General features: G+C 45.0%; 3 protein-coding genes across 21 annotated transcripts in view; 2 read left to right on the forward strand and 1 right to left on the reverse strand.

The window, feature by feature from the left end:
* Nucleotides 1-266: 266 nt before the first annotated feature.
* Nucleotides 267-6,810, forward strand: ndc1 (NDC1 transmembrane nucleoporin). The gene is made up of 18 exons (XM_057057910.1): nt 267-429; nt 968-1,088; nt 1,161-1,262; nt 1,538-1,712; nt 1,787-1,916; nt 2,051-2,159; nt 2,268-2,319; nt 2,424-2,556; nt 2,735-2,827; nt 2,934-3,015; nt 3,097-3,258; nt 3,337-3,597; nt 4,407-4,519; nt 4,737-4,787; nt 5,098-5,161; nt 5,238-5,338; nt 5,708-5,868; nt 5,947-6,810. Exons 1-18 carry the CDS (start codon nt 391-393, stop codon nt 6,008-6,010), a joined length of 2,013 nt encoding a protein of 670 aa, XP_056913890.1. The 5' UTR covers nt 267-390; the 3' UTR covers nt 6,011-6,810.
* Nucleotides 6,811-7,331: 521 nt separating this feature from the next.
* Nucleotides 7,332-14,317, reverse strand: dcaf8 (DDB1 and CUL4 associated factor 8). The gene is made up of 13 exons (XM_057057912.1): nt 14,056-14,317; nt 13,628-13,685; nt 13,434-13,526; nt 12,611-13,248; nt 12,378-12,518; nt 12,188-12,282; nt 10,781-10,891; nt 10,563-10,693; nt 10,261-10,368; nt 10,034-10,164; nt 9,467-9,586; nt 9,230-9,346; nt 7,332-9,144 (listed from the first exon to the last, which is right to left on the reverse strand). Exons 2-13 carry the CDS (start codon nt 13,662-13,664, stop codon nt 9,037-9,039), a joined length of 1,830 nt encoding a protein of 609 aa, XP_056913892.1. The 5' UTR covers nt 13,665-13,685; nt 14,056-14,317; the 3' UTR covers nt 7,332-9,036.
* Nucleotides 14,318-14,784: 467 nt separating this feature from the next.
* The window catches only part of LOC130539516 (guanine nucleotide exchange factor VAV3-like), a 50,758-nt gene continuing 50,031 nt past the window's right edge, over nt 14,785-15,511 (forward strand). For 10 of the 19 annotated variants that reach the window (XR_008954161.1, XR_008954160.1, XR_008954162.1 and 7 more), the window contains exon 1: nt 14,786-15,147. Coding sequence is in view for 12 of the 19 variants with exons in the window: in XM_057057906.1 (XP_056913886.1) it covers nt 14,944-15,147 (204 nt within the window). In the remaining 7 variants the exon portion in view is untranslated. Of the gene's footprint in view, nt 15,148-15,511 lie in introns of all 19 variants that reach the window. The other 9 variants (XR_008954165.1, XM_057057900.1, XM_057057901.1 and 6 more) reach the window with 2 other exon arrangements.

The following is a 15,511-nucleotide window of genomic DNA, read 5'->3' on the forward strand; positions in this document are numbered from 1 at the left end:
ATTATCAAAATGTATCACAGTTGTTTTTTTAATAGATCTAAGTCAGACATTGACTGCACCATACGGCCGTTATTGTATTTCAGTAACCACTAGAGCTCGTAATTACAAATTTTCCCAGATTCATATTTATCATCCAATACAAAACAGTAAGCCTACGTAATTCAACATATTTTACTAGCGTTTATCAAATATTACACTGACCTATAATTTAGCCACATTTTATCGCTGACATTTGCAGCAGGCAGGACTACAGACAGCTTTTAATCGGGGTCCTTAAGAGGTCCTTTGAATGCATGTGGCGCGATATGGGAAACTAAGGGAAAAGAGTTTGACAGCAGAAGATCCGGAGAGATTATTTTTTGCTTTGCCTCTCCATATTATCCAGACAACATGTTTCCTTCAGAACAAAATTGTTGGTTTGTTCGCAAGGTGAGTTTTATTGCATTTCTTCTCTCATGAAAGCCAAAACCCATCAACAATGCTAATCTGCTAGTTTCTTTTAGCCTCACCCTGCTAGCTTATTTGAGTGCTTTTGACGAAACGGAATAAAATATTAACAGTAGAAAAAGCAACAAAAGAAAAGTGTGCAGTGACTAAAGCATTTGGATTTAAAAAAATCCCATCCCATGTATTTAAAATACATCCCAAATGTTAAGAGCACCATATTACTATTCAACGAACATACTTAACACTTGTCATATCGCTGCACTTTGTTTAGCTTTCAAAAAGAAACATTGGGTTAGCTTTTAAAAGGGGGGCACACATGCACTTCTATTTATTGTATACGTTATATAGGATATACCCACCCAATTAACAAAAGCGACTGTCAAAATAGACAAAAATAGACTGTATTTAATATGCACAAAAAGCTGATTGCAAAGTTGTCCGTATGAATAAATACAGTAAACTGTTGCCTAGGTTACAATAGTGTGTTTTTAATACAGAGATGATTGACTGTTCTGCACAGGTGATTTACTGGAGAGCTGCAGCCAGTATTGCTTGGGCCGTCTTGTTGCTGCCACCCTTCACGGCAGCTTTTGTACTCTTCAGCAGGTTCAGTCTCTTCCACCCAATTCAAACATTATCAGGTCAGTCAGTGTTGAGTTGTTACTCCCTGTTTTTGGAGGTTGGCTGACCTTTTATGTCCTGATCGCACACAGAATGCCTGGCCTTCTTAACAAGTGCAAGTGCCATCTTCTCTTTAATTTTATTGTCCGGGGTCATGGTCATCCTTGGGTTCCTGAACCTGGAGTATTACACCGGTAAGAGGCATTACGTTTGGCATTATACATGTACAATTTTATCCTCTAATATGTATTTTGATTGACCGCATCCTTGGATTCAACTTTACTTGAAGTTAACAGTGTGTATTCATTGAACATTACTGGTACTTCATAAAAAAAATTGCAGACCTTTGTTTGAGAAATCTAGGACCATACAAACTGCTTTTAGTTGGAAGCGTGCTAACATTTTAACTGTATTTTATACCCAGGTTCTTTTCTGAAATTGCATTTCTTTTTTTCCTTCATCCTTCCAGTTGTCCCAACTATCGCATGCTCAAAAATTGAATTGTTGGGTCAGTTGCTGCATCCCCGTCAGCTTGCCAATTCGTTGGTCTGCTGCATCATGGGAGTGATCGTAGCTTGGTGTTGTGCTATCACAACTGGCTCCAGATATGATACACTCGGCTCCATGTGTCCACAGAGTGATGGGTAAGCAGTTAACGCGGAAACATTTCATGTTTATTAGCTTCATCCTAGCTTAATCAAAAAATCCCTCTCTATAGTGACACTTCTCAGATGTGTCTGAATGAGTATCACCTCATCCTTCTGCTTGGTGGAGCTTTTGTTGGACTCTCTCACAGTCTGCTGGGTGTGATCCACAACATGAATTATGTGTCTTTTAACACTGTTCAGGTATGTGATTTTTGTATGAATTCTATGCATCAGCGCAGTAGCATAGTTGTTTCACATTTGCATCTGTTTAAATCTGGATTATTCATTCAAGAACAACCTGTGATTTACATTCATTGTCGCATATTCGCCCACAGCAATACAAATACCTGTGTGTTAAGGGATCCCTAACCACAGTAGTGAAATGCAGTGCTACTCAAGCTTTGTACTCTGTAAGGAGCTTCATTATTGTGTATTTCTTTTTTGGTAAGTGGCTTTTGTTTGTAATTGAAAGTGCAATATCCCAGGCTAGACTATTACTACAATGTTGTGTTCAGATAAGTTATAAGAATGAGTCTACTCTATTTTTAACAGGATACATTCCAAAAGCATGGATTTGTAAAACATTGAGTCTTCAGTTGGACAAGTGAGTATGGACTGTGTTTCTGTATGGAGGAAATGTCACTGGACGTAGCTTCATTATTCATTGACTTTAACACATGTATATTTGCACCATTTTTTGATCATCAGTTCAGTCCACCCGCTTGACAGCATAGCAGGATTATTTAATCTCTCCCTGGTCTATCATTTGTGGATCAGTGCCAGTTTTCTGCTCTCCACATGGCACTTCACCCTGCTGCTCTTTAGGATCTATGTTACTGAGGTATGCAGAAATAAAACACATGTATTTGATGTAATTACCACAGTCAAGCAACTTGTTTGATTACCTGTCTAACAGATTTGTGGACGCTAGGGGGCAGTGATGTGCTTTGTAAAGCAGTTGCACATCTGGTTTATCAAAGTAAAAGCTTTAATATATTTTATATTGCATTTGTGTGCAGGTGCATAATTTTCCAGTACAGTCATCTTTTACTGAGGATGTACAACAGTGTCTCCCCAAGGTTCTCAGTGAGAAGCAGCCAGTGATATTGAAGGTTAAGGAACTCCTTTACATTAGAACACATTTTAGTACAAATAGGAATGTGTTTTTTTAAATCATTTATTTGAAGGGTCTTAACTGGTCTTTTCTTTGAAATTTAGTTCATGGCTCTACAAGATTTAGCTCTGCTGTCTCAGCACTCCCCATCTCGACGCTGCGAAGTCTTCAGTCTGAGTCAACCAGGTCTGTAAAACCTTCCAAAAAGAAACTTTGAACCATTTATGAGCAAAGAGCGAAATACATTTATGATTTTTGGTCTCGCAGGTGGGCATCCTCATAACTGGAACGCCATCAGTGGAGAGTGTCTGTCTTTGTTGACCGAGCTCAACCAGAGACTCGTATCCTATCATGACTCCGTGGCAACCAATGGCAGAGCCAAGTCACTATCTACCGCCAGTGAAAGGAAGACATCATCAGAGACCTCAGGTGAGATATTCATATTACAGTACATTTTTATACTTTAGGTTTTGCCCCTTTCACCTTTTTCTTGTGTGACTTGAAAAGTTACTTCAGGTGCTGAAGATCCAATGAGTCCAAGGCCGACATTACTGTTGAAAACCCCGGTCTCTGTGTTTGCCCGCACTGTTACCGGCACCCCAAAGAGCCCTCTGACGGCACCATTCACTCCTGACTTGGACAGCCCATTTACATCTCCCACCCTGCGTCGACTTACCACTCCTGCAGAACAATGCTCGCCGTGGTCGGGCACGTTGCAGAGCCCACATGTGATGAGGAGGGGCGTGAAGCTCTGGTCCACACCCACAGGTGAGGGGGGCACTAACCATCATTCTTTTATGCTTTATGTTACACTGGGAATAAAATTCACACTTGAAGTGAGGACATTTGGGCTGGTCCTCATGAGCATATGGTTGAGGTTTAAGACTTGGTTTGGGGTCAGGTTGGGGGGACATTTAGGGTTAGGTGTGTAGTTATGATGCTGCGTGTTGGTAAAAGGCTCATTTATTTATTTATAACCTTCCTGTTACACAGATGGAGTTCATTGTTTATGCTTCACTACTCCGTCATTATTTATATTTACAGCAAGTAAATATAAATAAGGAAGGAGGTTCTGTGTCAGCTGGCGTTTGTTCCAAAGATCAAAGCAAACGATGCACAAACACACATCACTCGTCCGAAAACACACTTTGAATGAGAAATGAGAACAACACAAGCTTTTGTTTAGTTCAAATGGGTCAATATTATGAAATTGAATTACTTTGGTCAAAACAAAGTTACAATGTCGTACAAAGTCAATTCAGAAATGCAACAGGAAATGGCGTCGTTTGGTGACGCAATCGCAGCCCACCTGGCCTGTGGCCTCTCTGCTCGGGTTTTGGGAGGTGTGCGACAGCGATCCTAGATGAATCCCTACGGAACCCCCTCATATGCGTACCATAAATTAGGCTTAAGGGGTGGAATATGTCTCAAAGTCCTCACAAAAATAGAATTACAAGGATACACATACGGTAATTGAATAAGAAATGAAGTTTAATGATGGGACTTTATGGAACTTCTTTTGTTACTGAGTCGGTATTAAAAGGAAACTCTCTTACCTGCATTTTGTCTCGGTTTAGATCCACAGGTGAATGGTAGCCCCTCTTCCTCCCCCACCTCAGTGCCCAGTCCAAAGCTGCAGCCATCCAAACCGAGCCTTCTATCTCAGTTTCTTCTAAACAGAAGAGAGCAGGTACTGAATAAGCACCACATTTAATTATAACAGCAGGCTCAAAGGCCGTGCACATCTAACACCTATTTCCAACACTCAATTAGAGATGGACGGAATTGCAAATGTCCAGGCGCCTGCTTATTGATAACTGATCTCTTCAGTTAAATGTCCCATTATTATCTTTTGCTGTAATTTAACTGGTTCAGTCCAATTTATTTTTCCTTTTTTGTTCCTAAAGGTCAAAGGTTTCTTGGCAAAACGGGTCCTAATAATGTATTTGTTTAACAAGGTAAGGACATATGTGTTGTTCTGGCTGACCTTTGAACTCCCTACATGCTCTCGCTGTAGATTTTGCTAATATCAAGCTATGAAGGGAGAACTCCCTCCTTTGTTCACACCTTAACTGAGCAGTTTGAGGGGTTTCCAGGAGATTTGCACAGCCTCATTTATTCCTGTAAAACCTGATTACATGACTAATCGCACTGTCATGTGGACGAGGCGTCCTCCGCAGTCCATATTTCATAACAGATTAATAACTTGTCTATACAAATGTCTTGTCTTGTCTATACAAATGTAATAAGGTTGAAATGGTCTTTCAGCTTCCAGAAGCCTCCAGTCAGGCTCTGTTTGCCGACAGTCAGGCTCACATCTGGGCTTTAGAAGGTAGGTGATGGTGGGTCACTGCTTATCCGAAATGGATGGCTGAGGCGTCATCTGTCCTCATTTTTATTCCCTTTAGGACTATCTTGTCTCGTTCAAGCATCTTTTTCCGAAGACCAGTTTGGAGTCGTGCAGACTACATTACCCAGCATCCTCAGTTGCATGCTAACCTTGCAGGAGGTAGGCTGAAATGTATCTCTGCATCATTAATATGGTTAAAGGTTGAACCTTGACCACTGAGACACACAAAAATCATGTGACCGTCCTGCTTGCTAGAGTTTTAGGAAGATGTTGACTCCGATTCATGAACTCAGAGCGTTCGTTTAGAACTTGTGGTCGACCAGATCCACAGGTGAATTCCAAGGTTCAGGGCCAGCATTGAAACAATGTAGGAATTTAAACTGTTCATTCATATCACGCAGCAAAATTGGATAACCATTTTTTAAAATCTGACCCGTTTTTGGTTGCTATGAATTCCTTTTTTACACATTTTGAACGTTGCTGTAGAGACTTTGTTTGCAAGACATGTTTATTTTTTTTCGTCTTTAGGCGGTGGATCGACACTTCAAGCTACCCCACGCCTCCAGTAAACCCGTGAGGTCGTCCAGCAGCATGGAGGACTCCACTCACAAAACACTGCGCTTTGCCCTCAGAGCCACTCTCAAGACCGCCATCTACAGGATCACGACCACTTTCAGAGATCATTTAAGGTACGACCTGTCGTTAAGCACCATGGAAGGCTGTAAAAACTTCCTAATTATTCTTTTGTGTCCTTTTTTGCCTCCTAGAGCTGTTCAGCTGTCTCCAGAGCACCAGAAAAGATTGCAGCAGTTTCTGGAATATAAGGAATAACGCCCAAGAACTCCTGATCCCTGTGTGATTAGTGTGTGTGCACATTTGCATAAACAAGACAACTTAAAGACGGTGAAACTGAAGTGCCTACTTTTAATATCACCGCCATCTCTTCATGCACCTGGCAGGAAGACCTGCTGCTGGACTGAAACAGGGTGGGAATCTGTCCCTGCTGCCTTTAACAGACGTTAAACAAGCGTAGTGAATAAAGAAGCTCCCTCCGATATTGGATTTGGGTGACTTAGAGATGATTGTGTTGATGGGAACGGACTGCAAAATGGTTCTGCATGCTCCACAGGGTTGGTTTCAGTCACATCGTTGGGATTTCAAGGCTGTAATTCTGCTGTTTATAAAGAGCTGGTATGTTTTTTCCCCTCTGGACACCAGGCTGGATGAGCGATGGGTGTGTGGAAGTATTTTATAATTGAGTTTAAGGGGTTGATGTCACAAATTGGGGAAGCATATCACTTTAGATGAAACTCACACCCGCTCAGTCCTGAATGAAAGGAAAGCTACATTTCTCAAATTGGAACTCTTAGGCAAAAACATGGGCATGTTATTTGTGACAGGAAATCTTTCAAATCCAAAATGTTAAATATGTGGAGGACTATTCAACATTTCAATCTCCCTCCAGCCTTGAAGTGGGGGAGGAATTTTTCCATAAGGCCAAACCAATAAAATGGCATGCACGTGGTGTTAATGGAATATTGTAATTATAAAGGCTTTCTCTTGTGTTTAGATTCATTTGTGTTATTATATTAGCTAGACCGGACAGATTAAAAAAAGAGCAACAGATCAAACTTGAATGGATCCGATTAATGGATTTTGTTCCAGAAGTCTAAAGCCAATATATTTGAATGGGAAATGGTTTTCGTCTGGAAACTAACATTCCATGATTGAAGTTTTTTTATCTACTGACCTGTTGTAGAGCAACACCTCAGACTTAAAAATGTCTGGATCCAGTCCTTTCAGGGCCAAAATCCAGCCAGGTTGTCTGTCCTACCAGGCAGGAAATTGGGGTCCCAGTTGAAAGCGTCTACCTGGTAGGACAGAAATCCCGGCTGGATTGTAGCCCCCAAGGACTGAGTCTGTACGCCGTCCTAAGGTATTGTAAATAACAAGTGATTTAAAACATTCAATCCTCCAAGAACATGCTTCACGTATCGCACCTTAAGACACCCTTTTAGCACCTGGCTGATAAATCAAATCCCACTGAAGCTTCAAAAGTAGCCTTTCATTTCACCTGAGAATTGCAGCAGTGGGTGATATGTGCTCGGTTTACCCCCCCCCCCCCCAAAAAAAAACAATGAATGCAGCAAAATTTCAAGAGCAGTCTCTGTTTATTGCACAAATTGTACATTTTTCCAAATGAGCTGGCAGACGACAGCATTAAGCAGTATTGGAAAGAAATTGTTCCTCAAAAGCAGATCTGATGGCAGAAAAATAATGGGAAAATCTGGATTGTGACGATCTCAACTGATGGCATATGAACTGGAAAGCAAATGTGTGTTTTAGTCTCCCCTAAATGGGAAAAGGAATCAAACGTTTAATATTCCCAATGACTTCCCTGTTCACGACCGAACAGAGAAGAATGAAAACCTCAATGTTTTTCTCTCCGCTGGATTTTAAAAGTCCTTATATAGAATATAAACCTCTTGTCGCTCAAATGTTTTGACTTTTTTAAACCGTCAAACAGCATTTGCTAAATTTTTTTTCTTTTTATACAGTTTTAATATATATATATGTACATATAAATTCAATTCAATAAAGTTCTCATAGAAAATGAGAAAAAGCTGGACTTTATCGCTCTCACACAAAAACTAAATGGCAAACTTTGTCTTTTTTTTTTTTTTTAAACCTGAAACCCACCCACCGGTTTACCCCCCTTCCTTAGAGCCAGTCTTAAAATGGCCCATGGGTGTTTCCTCCTGGGGTGGCTGCATGACGACGACCCGGGGTCAAACCCACTAATATTTGGATCCCAATTCCAGGACTGGCATCACAGGTACCTGTTCGGTCTAGGTTGGTGGGCATTCGGTTCTGACCCAGGGTCAGATGCAGCTCTTGTAAACAACAACAACAACTACCCCCCCGCCCCCCGCGCAAGTCATTGCATGCACATGCTGAACGGCGTCGGGCTCGGCAAATTCCTGTTCGCCGAAGGTTTCCGTCGTAGCGTGAAGAGGAGGAGGAGGAAGAGGAGGAGAGGCAGGTGGAAGCAAAACAAACCATTTGCAGGAAAAAGAAATCAAGTGCAAATAACCCCTCCCCCCACGCCGAAAAAGCAAAACAAGACAAATTAAACATCATTGGATTTTCTCAGAAAGGGGGGGAGGGGGCGTCTTCCCCGCAGTCTTGCACTCGGTGCACCTTTGTGTCTGTCTCGACCTAAAGCATCCCTGATTCACAGTGCACTCAGCAGTGAGGGGGGGAGGGGGGGTGAGGATGGGTGGTGAGGGGAGTGGGTGGGGGGGGTGCTGCAGCATGTAGAGATTTTAATCCTCAGAAAATATGTAAAAGCTCAAATTGTTGTGAGGCTTTTCTGGAAGAGAGGGGTGAGGGTATCATACAGGGAAGGGGGGGTCGTGCTGGTGATATTGTACAGGGTGTGCAGGGAGGAGGGGCTGCGTATTATTCTGGGGCTACGACATAAAAATAACACCTGGACCATCAGGGACCTGCGAGTGGTTTGTGGGGATGAGAGGCGTTCACTGTCCCTGTCAGTACACGTCAAAATGCAGGATTCTGGAGGTGTGACCGCTACCCGTCGCCGTCCTCGCCTGGAAGACCAGGCGTTCGACATCTCCGTCACCCTGCGTCCACATTTCCTTTTGAGCTAATGTGGTCGACATGGTTCTATATAAAAAAATAAAAATGTGGCTCGTCGGCTCGAGTGTGCCAGTGTATCAATAGTGCTTGCCTTCTTTTGTGCATCGATTAGAGGGCAATTGAGTGCATGTATGTTTGTGTATGCGTAGGGGTGTGTGTGTGTGTGTGTGTGTGTGTGTGTGTGTGGGGAGGTGGGCTCAGGAGGACATGCACTGGACGTGGTCTGGACCTCCGTCATCTTCGTCAGAAGAATCCGGAGAGCTCCAGGACTCGTCTGTGTCTTGCTCTCCTCCCTCACGGCGGGTCTGGGGGGGGGGGGGGACATTTGTTTGATGGTGAATCCAAAATGGGCGTTTTTTAAAAGTCACTTTCCAGAGTTTGCGTGCTCACCCTCTGAGGCCGCCTGTTCCTCATGTGCCTCATCAGGAACCACAGCAGCTGGGTGTCGTACTGATCGCCATGGCGCATGCTGTCCTCGTCACGCTCCCGCTTGTTCTTCTTCATCACCTATAAACAGGTTCACATTCACATTTAATCAAATCTAACCTGGGGTGTGAGGGAATCCTGGGAAATAACCTTTTATTCCTATTCAGTGTTAAAATGAGTTGACAGAAAAGAATGAAACACCTCTTTTAGGCCCTTGAGTCCAGTGGGGTTTTCAGCTGTGGGGGCCCACAGCTTGATGTCATAATCCAGCCCACTGGTGGCCATACCTGGAAGATGGGGGTGTGGCTCCAAACAGTTCACCTGTGGGGGAAAACCATATTCTAAGAAGAAGCGGACACAGGAGAAAATGCAAACGTGACACAGAAGAGCTCCGTGGATTCAAACCAGGAACCTTTATGCTGCGCTAATACAGTTAGTGCTGAATTAGCTCCATTAGGTAAACCTTAAACCATAGGTTTTCTTGCAGACATACATGAGGAATTTTACCTTTGAACAAATCTGAAAACTCATGGATAAAAAATATAATTTAGACAGTAGTCTAATGATTGGGCCAAGCACTGTCCTGCATATTTCCCAATACAAAATGCATCCTACGTTCACTAGAACATCCCATCTTAAAAAGGTCCAAACACCACACAGAGGGTTGTTTCAGTCTTCTCTCCAAACAAGCCAATGCTTTTCAATCAACCGTGAGAAATATCATTTTATTATTAGAATTTGAAGGGAACGTGGCCCCCACGGACTCACCACTCCTCCCCTGTCTCCCTCCATGAACTGTACGATGCGGGCTGAGTATTTGTCCCACAGGTAGATGTGTCCGCAGTCGCTGCCGCTGACCACGAACTCGCTGCACGGCCCATAGAAATTCACCCCCTTCACTGGGAGGGAAAGAAGGGGATCCACGCACAAAACGATTTCTTTTTAATTTAACGGCACCAAAAGTAGAGAATGACTGGGTGGGCGGCGCTGGACACCTGTGGCGTTGTTGCGGTGTCCCTTGTATCTCCGGAGATAGTCGGCCCCATCGCTGTGGTTGGAGTCGAACAGGTAGATGTCCTCGTCGTTGTAACTGGCCAACAGCTCTGCACACAGGGGGTCAACGTGAATTCGGCTTTATTCCTGTCTCAGAGAAGCGCGACATCAGTCAGCTTAAGAAGGTTAAGAAACGGGAAGAAGAAAGTTTGCCTCAAGAAAAAAGGTCAAAAGTTCAGAACTTGTTGCAATGTTGACTTCCAGCAATTCACTCAATTCAAATATGCTGTAAAACCAGTCGCACCTGTTCCGTCGTGGCTATAAACCAGGCAGGTGATGTTGGTTTTGGACTCGCTGGACACCAGATGTGAAGGACAGAACTTTTTCAGGACACCGTTGTTATCGTTCTCATTAATCTTCCTCTGATCGTAGATTCTGGAGGACGCGAGGGGGGAGTGGCAGACATCAAAAAGACGCTTTGATGTTTCCAGACATGGTTTATGAAGAAAGCTCGCCCCGTACCTCACATACTGATCCCTCCCACCCACTGCAAAGTGGTGCGTCTTCGCCGGGTTGACGTAGATGGTGTACAGCCCCACTTTTTTGTCGCCCTCCTTCACCACCACCAGTTTACTGCAACGAGAACATAAGGGGATCATGAGGGAACGTTCACCTACAGTAGCTCTGCAGACAGCCTCTTTGCTGCATATGTGTGTGTGAGACACACGGGTGCCATGGTAACAGCGACCAGTAACAGCCCTGAACAGGCCCATGATGCCATGTTTGTTGCCGGGACATTTAAATCAGCCAGCAGCTTTAACTGCTGAAAAAGAAACACTGGAATTTACCAGAGGTTCATGAACTACTCACCATAAGACCATCTAATTCAACTATATAATATACGATATTCTAAAAGAGAGTACAGAAAAAAGGGGTTTTATCATCTCATCTATATTATTGTGGCGGAGGGGTTCGCGTGTCCCATGGATCCTCGTAGCTCAGTTGTCCGGGGCTTAAGCTGCTGCTAGGGACACCCAAGGCAACCAGGTCCTAGGTGAGAGACCAGGCCAAGCGTGACTCAAAACATGAGGCAAACCACTGATCCATTTTCCCTCATCTGGATGAGGGTCACTGGAGTCTCTTTTTTTGCTGATGACGTGTCGACAACCAGCACCTCCATTTCTAAGACCCTGGTTCTCAGCTGGAAAAGGTGGAACGTCCACTCTAGGTCGGGGATGAATTCCTGCCCCGAGGGGAGGAGTTGAAGATTCTTGGGGTCTTGTGGACGAGTGAGGGCAGAACAGAGTGTGGGATCAACTGACAGATCGGCGCAGCACAGGCAGTATTGTGGACGTTGCATCCGTCTGTTGCGTTAAAGGAGCTGAAATGAAAGGCAAAGCTCTGAATTTACGTTCTGACCCTGACCTACGGTCACAAGCTGTGGGTCGGGAGCGAAAGAATGAGATCACGAATACAAGCAGCCGAGTTTCTTCTGTAGAAGATCTGCGAAGGGCTCAAAGTAGAGCTGCCATGCCTCCACATCAAGAGGAGAGGTGTCTCGGGCATCTGAGTAGGACGCTCGTAGATGTCTCCCTGGTGAGGTCTTCTGGGTAACCCCGGCACTCCAACGGGAGGCCTCGAGGAAGACCACAGAACATGCTGGACCTGGGAGACCTGATCTGGGAGCGCCTTGGGATTCCCTTGATGTGGAACCAGCGTGCAAGTAAATAAAGTAAATGTTCTAAATCTACAATAGCATTAAGGGCCTCTAAAGTGTTTACATGCCATATTCCACATGGCTTGTTCAAATTGCTGGAAAAATGCTACCTAAGGTGCAAAAATAGTGCAGCTAAGGGGGTCTTGATGAGGATAAAATGCTTCTAAGAGGAGGTAAGTTCATTAAGTACGTTATAAGGTGATGATACTCACTTGGCGGGTCGGTCTAAACGCAGATCGATACCAAAGACAACGGCATCTTCTCCAGCAGAGAGAAAGGAGCAGGGGGAATCTGGCTCAAGGGCCAGCTGGAATTTTAAAAAGAAATCACCTTTAACTTTATATCAACCGCAGCTGCAGTCTGTGGGGCAGGCCGACCTCCACACACATCGTCACCACTCACTTTGTGCGCTGCGCCTTTATGTTGCGCTACCCGCTTGGTGTTCTTGCAGCACTGTGTGGCAGACAGCTCGGCCACCCTGATCTGACCATCACGAGCGCACATGGCCAAGGTGGAGTCTCCGCTGTGAGGCAGGAACTTTGCCTGTATGCGTTAGAACAAAAACATTTTAAGCTTTAGCGAGTCAGCCTGTTGCCCAGCAGCGTTACCATGACAGCGCATTCAGTTTTCCCGACCTGAAAGACATTGCTTTTGTGGCCGCTGTCAAATTCCAGTACGGCGTGACGAATAGCCCAGTCCCAGATGACCACGCGCAGGTCATCGCTGCCTGAAGCCAGCCGTGTGCCCGTGGGGTTGAAGTGCAACGTGTTGACGCAGCCGGTGTGCCTCTCCAGCCTGCCCTGCAGCTCCAGTCGCTGGACGAGGCCCCGGGCGCCACAAACGCGCCTCACGAACTGGTGCGAGTCCCTGCCGATCTCTCGCGAGAGCAGCGACGGCACAGCGCGCCACACCGGGCCCCGCAGGTCGCGGAGTTCCGCCCCTAACCACGCCTCCATAGCCTCGTTATTGTCTTCATCGTCGTCCTCGTCTTTGTGCTCTTCTTCTTCGTCGTCCTCCTCATCGTCTTCATCCGAGCTTGTGGAGAGATTGCTGCCACTGCCGGGTCTGTTCCTCTTCCTCGCTGCCCGTTTCTCACCACTTTTGGTTCTCTCCCGTCTCTCTTCCTCCGCATCCCTCTCTGGATCCTCAGTGAGGGAGTACAGCCCACTGCCATCCATGCTGTCTGTGTCCTCTTCTTCCTCTCCCTCCCGGTTTGCCTCTGCTTCTCCCTCCACATCAGACACAGGCCTATCCCCAGATGTCTCTCCTGTGTCTTAAGGACATGCAGAATGAAAAAAACCCTTCAGGCGTGTCAGACAACTGAAACAAGTTGTGCAACCTCTACCATAATAATCTGGATTATAGCGCTCATCACGCAGGTTATAACAATAATGTGCTGTGCTCATGCGGACTTCAAATCCCAAATACTACGGCGTGTTTTTTGGGAAAGTGGGTTACCATCTTTAGAAGACTCTGTTGGTTCCTCTTTGCTCCCAGAGACATTCAATTCCTTGCGTTCCTCTTTTCCACCTTCATTATCTTCGGATCCACCTGCGGGGGGAAGTCCTCTGGTTATCTTTCTGCGTCTCAAAGCATTAAAAGTCCAACTGTCACGATCAGTAGTCACTTGCTCTCTAGCACAGAATCTGTACCTTTAAACACGGTAGATTTGCCGTCAGCCTCAGCCATTCTGTGTGTCTTGTCCTGTTTCTACCAGAGGAAGAACATAGAACCATAATTCAAACTAAGAAGCGATAATTTGTGCAATCCTAATCCTACGTGACTGTATCCGCTGGTGAGGGAACTATGTCGCACAAGTTACCGTGCATCCTAAACTAACGGCAATGCTAACATTAGCGCCCATCTTGCGCTAACAACTTAAATAACTCAACAGCTAGTTTTCCCACAGACCTGACAGAAACCCGATATTTGTTTTGTTCCGACAGTTGGTTGGCGAGCTCCCCGGAGCTGTTAAATGTTAAGAGCAACCGTTAACGCGCCTGGGAGAAGCAAATAACATATCGAAACTAATCTACTGCTAGCGTTACGCGTACGAGCTAAGTAGCACAGCTAGCATTACCTCTACTCAAAGGCCCGACGCAGCGTACTTCTTCTTGAGTCTTAATCTTTGCAACAGAGAGATTTCCTCCACCTCGGTGCTTAGCAAGTCAGCCAAGTGCCTGGGGTAAGTATTGTCTGACTGCACACACACGACATCAGGGAAGCCTGGGTGAAGCTTTTCGGTAAAAGCGAAGCTTTAGGAAAGCTAGCTGCAGCCGCACAGTCTCGGCTGTGTTTTTGTTTTGTTCGGTTCGGCTCATAAAGGTTCCATCCTCCTCACTTCCGGTGACGTAGCCACCATTTTTCCTGCATTATTTCCAAATAAAAACGTGAACGCGGGGCTAAAAAACAAACAAACACACCAAAACAACATGTATATAAATTCAGATATGAATTGAATATACGTTATTTAATCAGAGCTTGCAAATGACTGACTTTTAGCAACTATAATAAAACTATGGTTCTGGCTGCCTGGTGAGAATAAAGTGAATTTTGTCATGTTATTTGTGTAAATTGTGGAGCACAACTTAAATTACTTGGTTAATCGGCCCCATCATGAGCATCCAAGGCAGTTATTATCAACTATTTAGGTTAATTTAAAGTATTAGCCGATTTAAATGAAGGTTGAAATGATCGCCTGAATAGTTTCTATTCTCTCAATCGTTTCTTCTTTTTGTTTCTACAATTGCTTAATCTGACAAAGACTACCAAGGATAAGTTTATTGTGTGTGTGTGTGTGTGTGGGGGAAGGGGGAGGCTGGTTGGGGTGTGAGGAGGTGGATGCAGCTCATAAGCTGCAGCGGCTCTGCGCGTCCTCCAGAGGCGACGCCGATGCCTGCGAGCGCGCAGATCATGTCCTGACTACAGCAGCCAGGTTTCCCGCACCTCCCCGCTCGGACCAGCGAACATGGAGTACTGGAGGCAGTGCGCGATGTGGCTGATCAGCTGCAACGTGCTGCCCAAGAACCACCGCGTCGTGGCGGACAGGGCGCAGGTGTTCGACCTGGCGCAGACCCTGCGGGACGGGGTGCTGCTGTGCCAACTCCTGAACAACCTGAGACCTCACACCATCAACTTGAAGGAGATCAACCTCAGGCCTCAGATGTCACAGGTACAGCAGAACTTCCTTTTCACCCGCATTTTAACTTTGAATGTGCGCAAAACGAACCGCAAAAGCGCTGCGAAGATGGTGGAGAGCGACAATATTGGGGCTCAAAATGCATCAGACGGCATAATTCGGGGAGAACCGTGTTCCAAAGATTTAAAACGCTCTTTGCTTCTATTCCAAGTGTCAGAGTGCAAACTGTAAATGTGCAAAAACAGGTCATGACGTGATGTCATTTATACCTCAAAACTGGATTAACCTCATGTCTGGATTAACATGTGGCTTTTTAAATGGACGATTCCACAAACAGCCTTTAACCAACCAAGGAAATGCTTGTAAAGCCCAAAGTGCTGACCTCTTCACCCATAAT

Source organism: Takifugu flavidus, chromosome 15 (assembly GCF_003711565.1).
Source record: "Takifugu flavidus isolate HTHZ2018 chromosome 15, ASM371156v2, whole genome shotgun sequence".
NCBI classification, from domain to species: domain Eukaryota; kingdom Metazoa; phylum Chordata; class Actinopteri; order Tetraodontiformes; family Tetraodontidae; genus Takifugu; species Takifugu flavidus.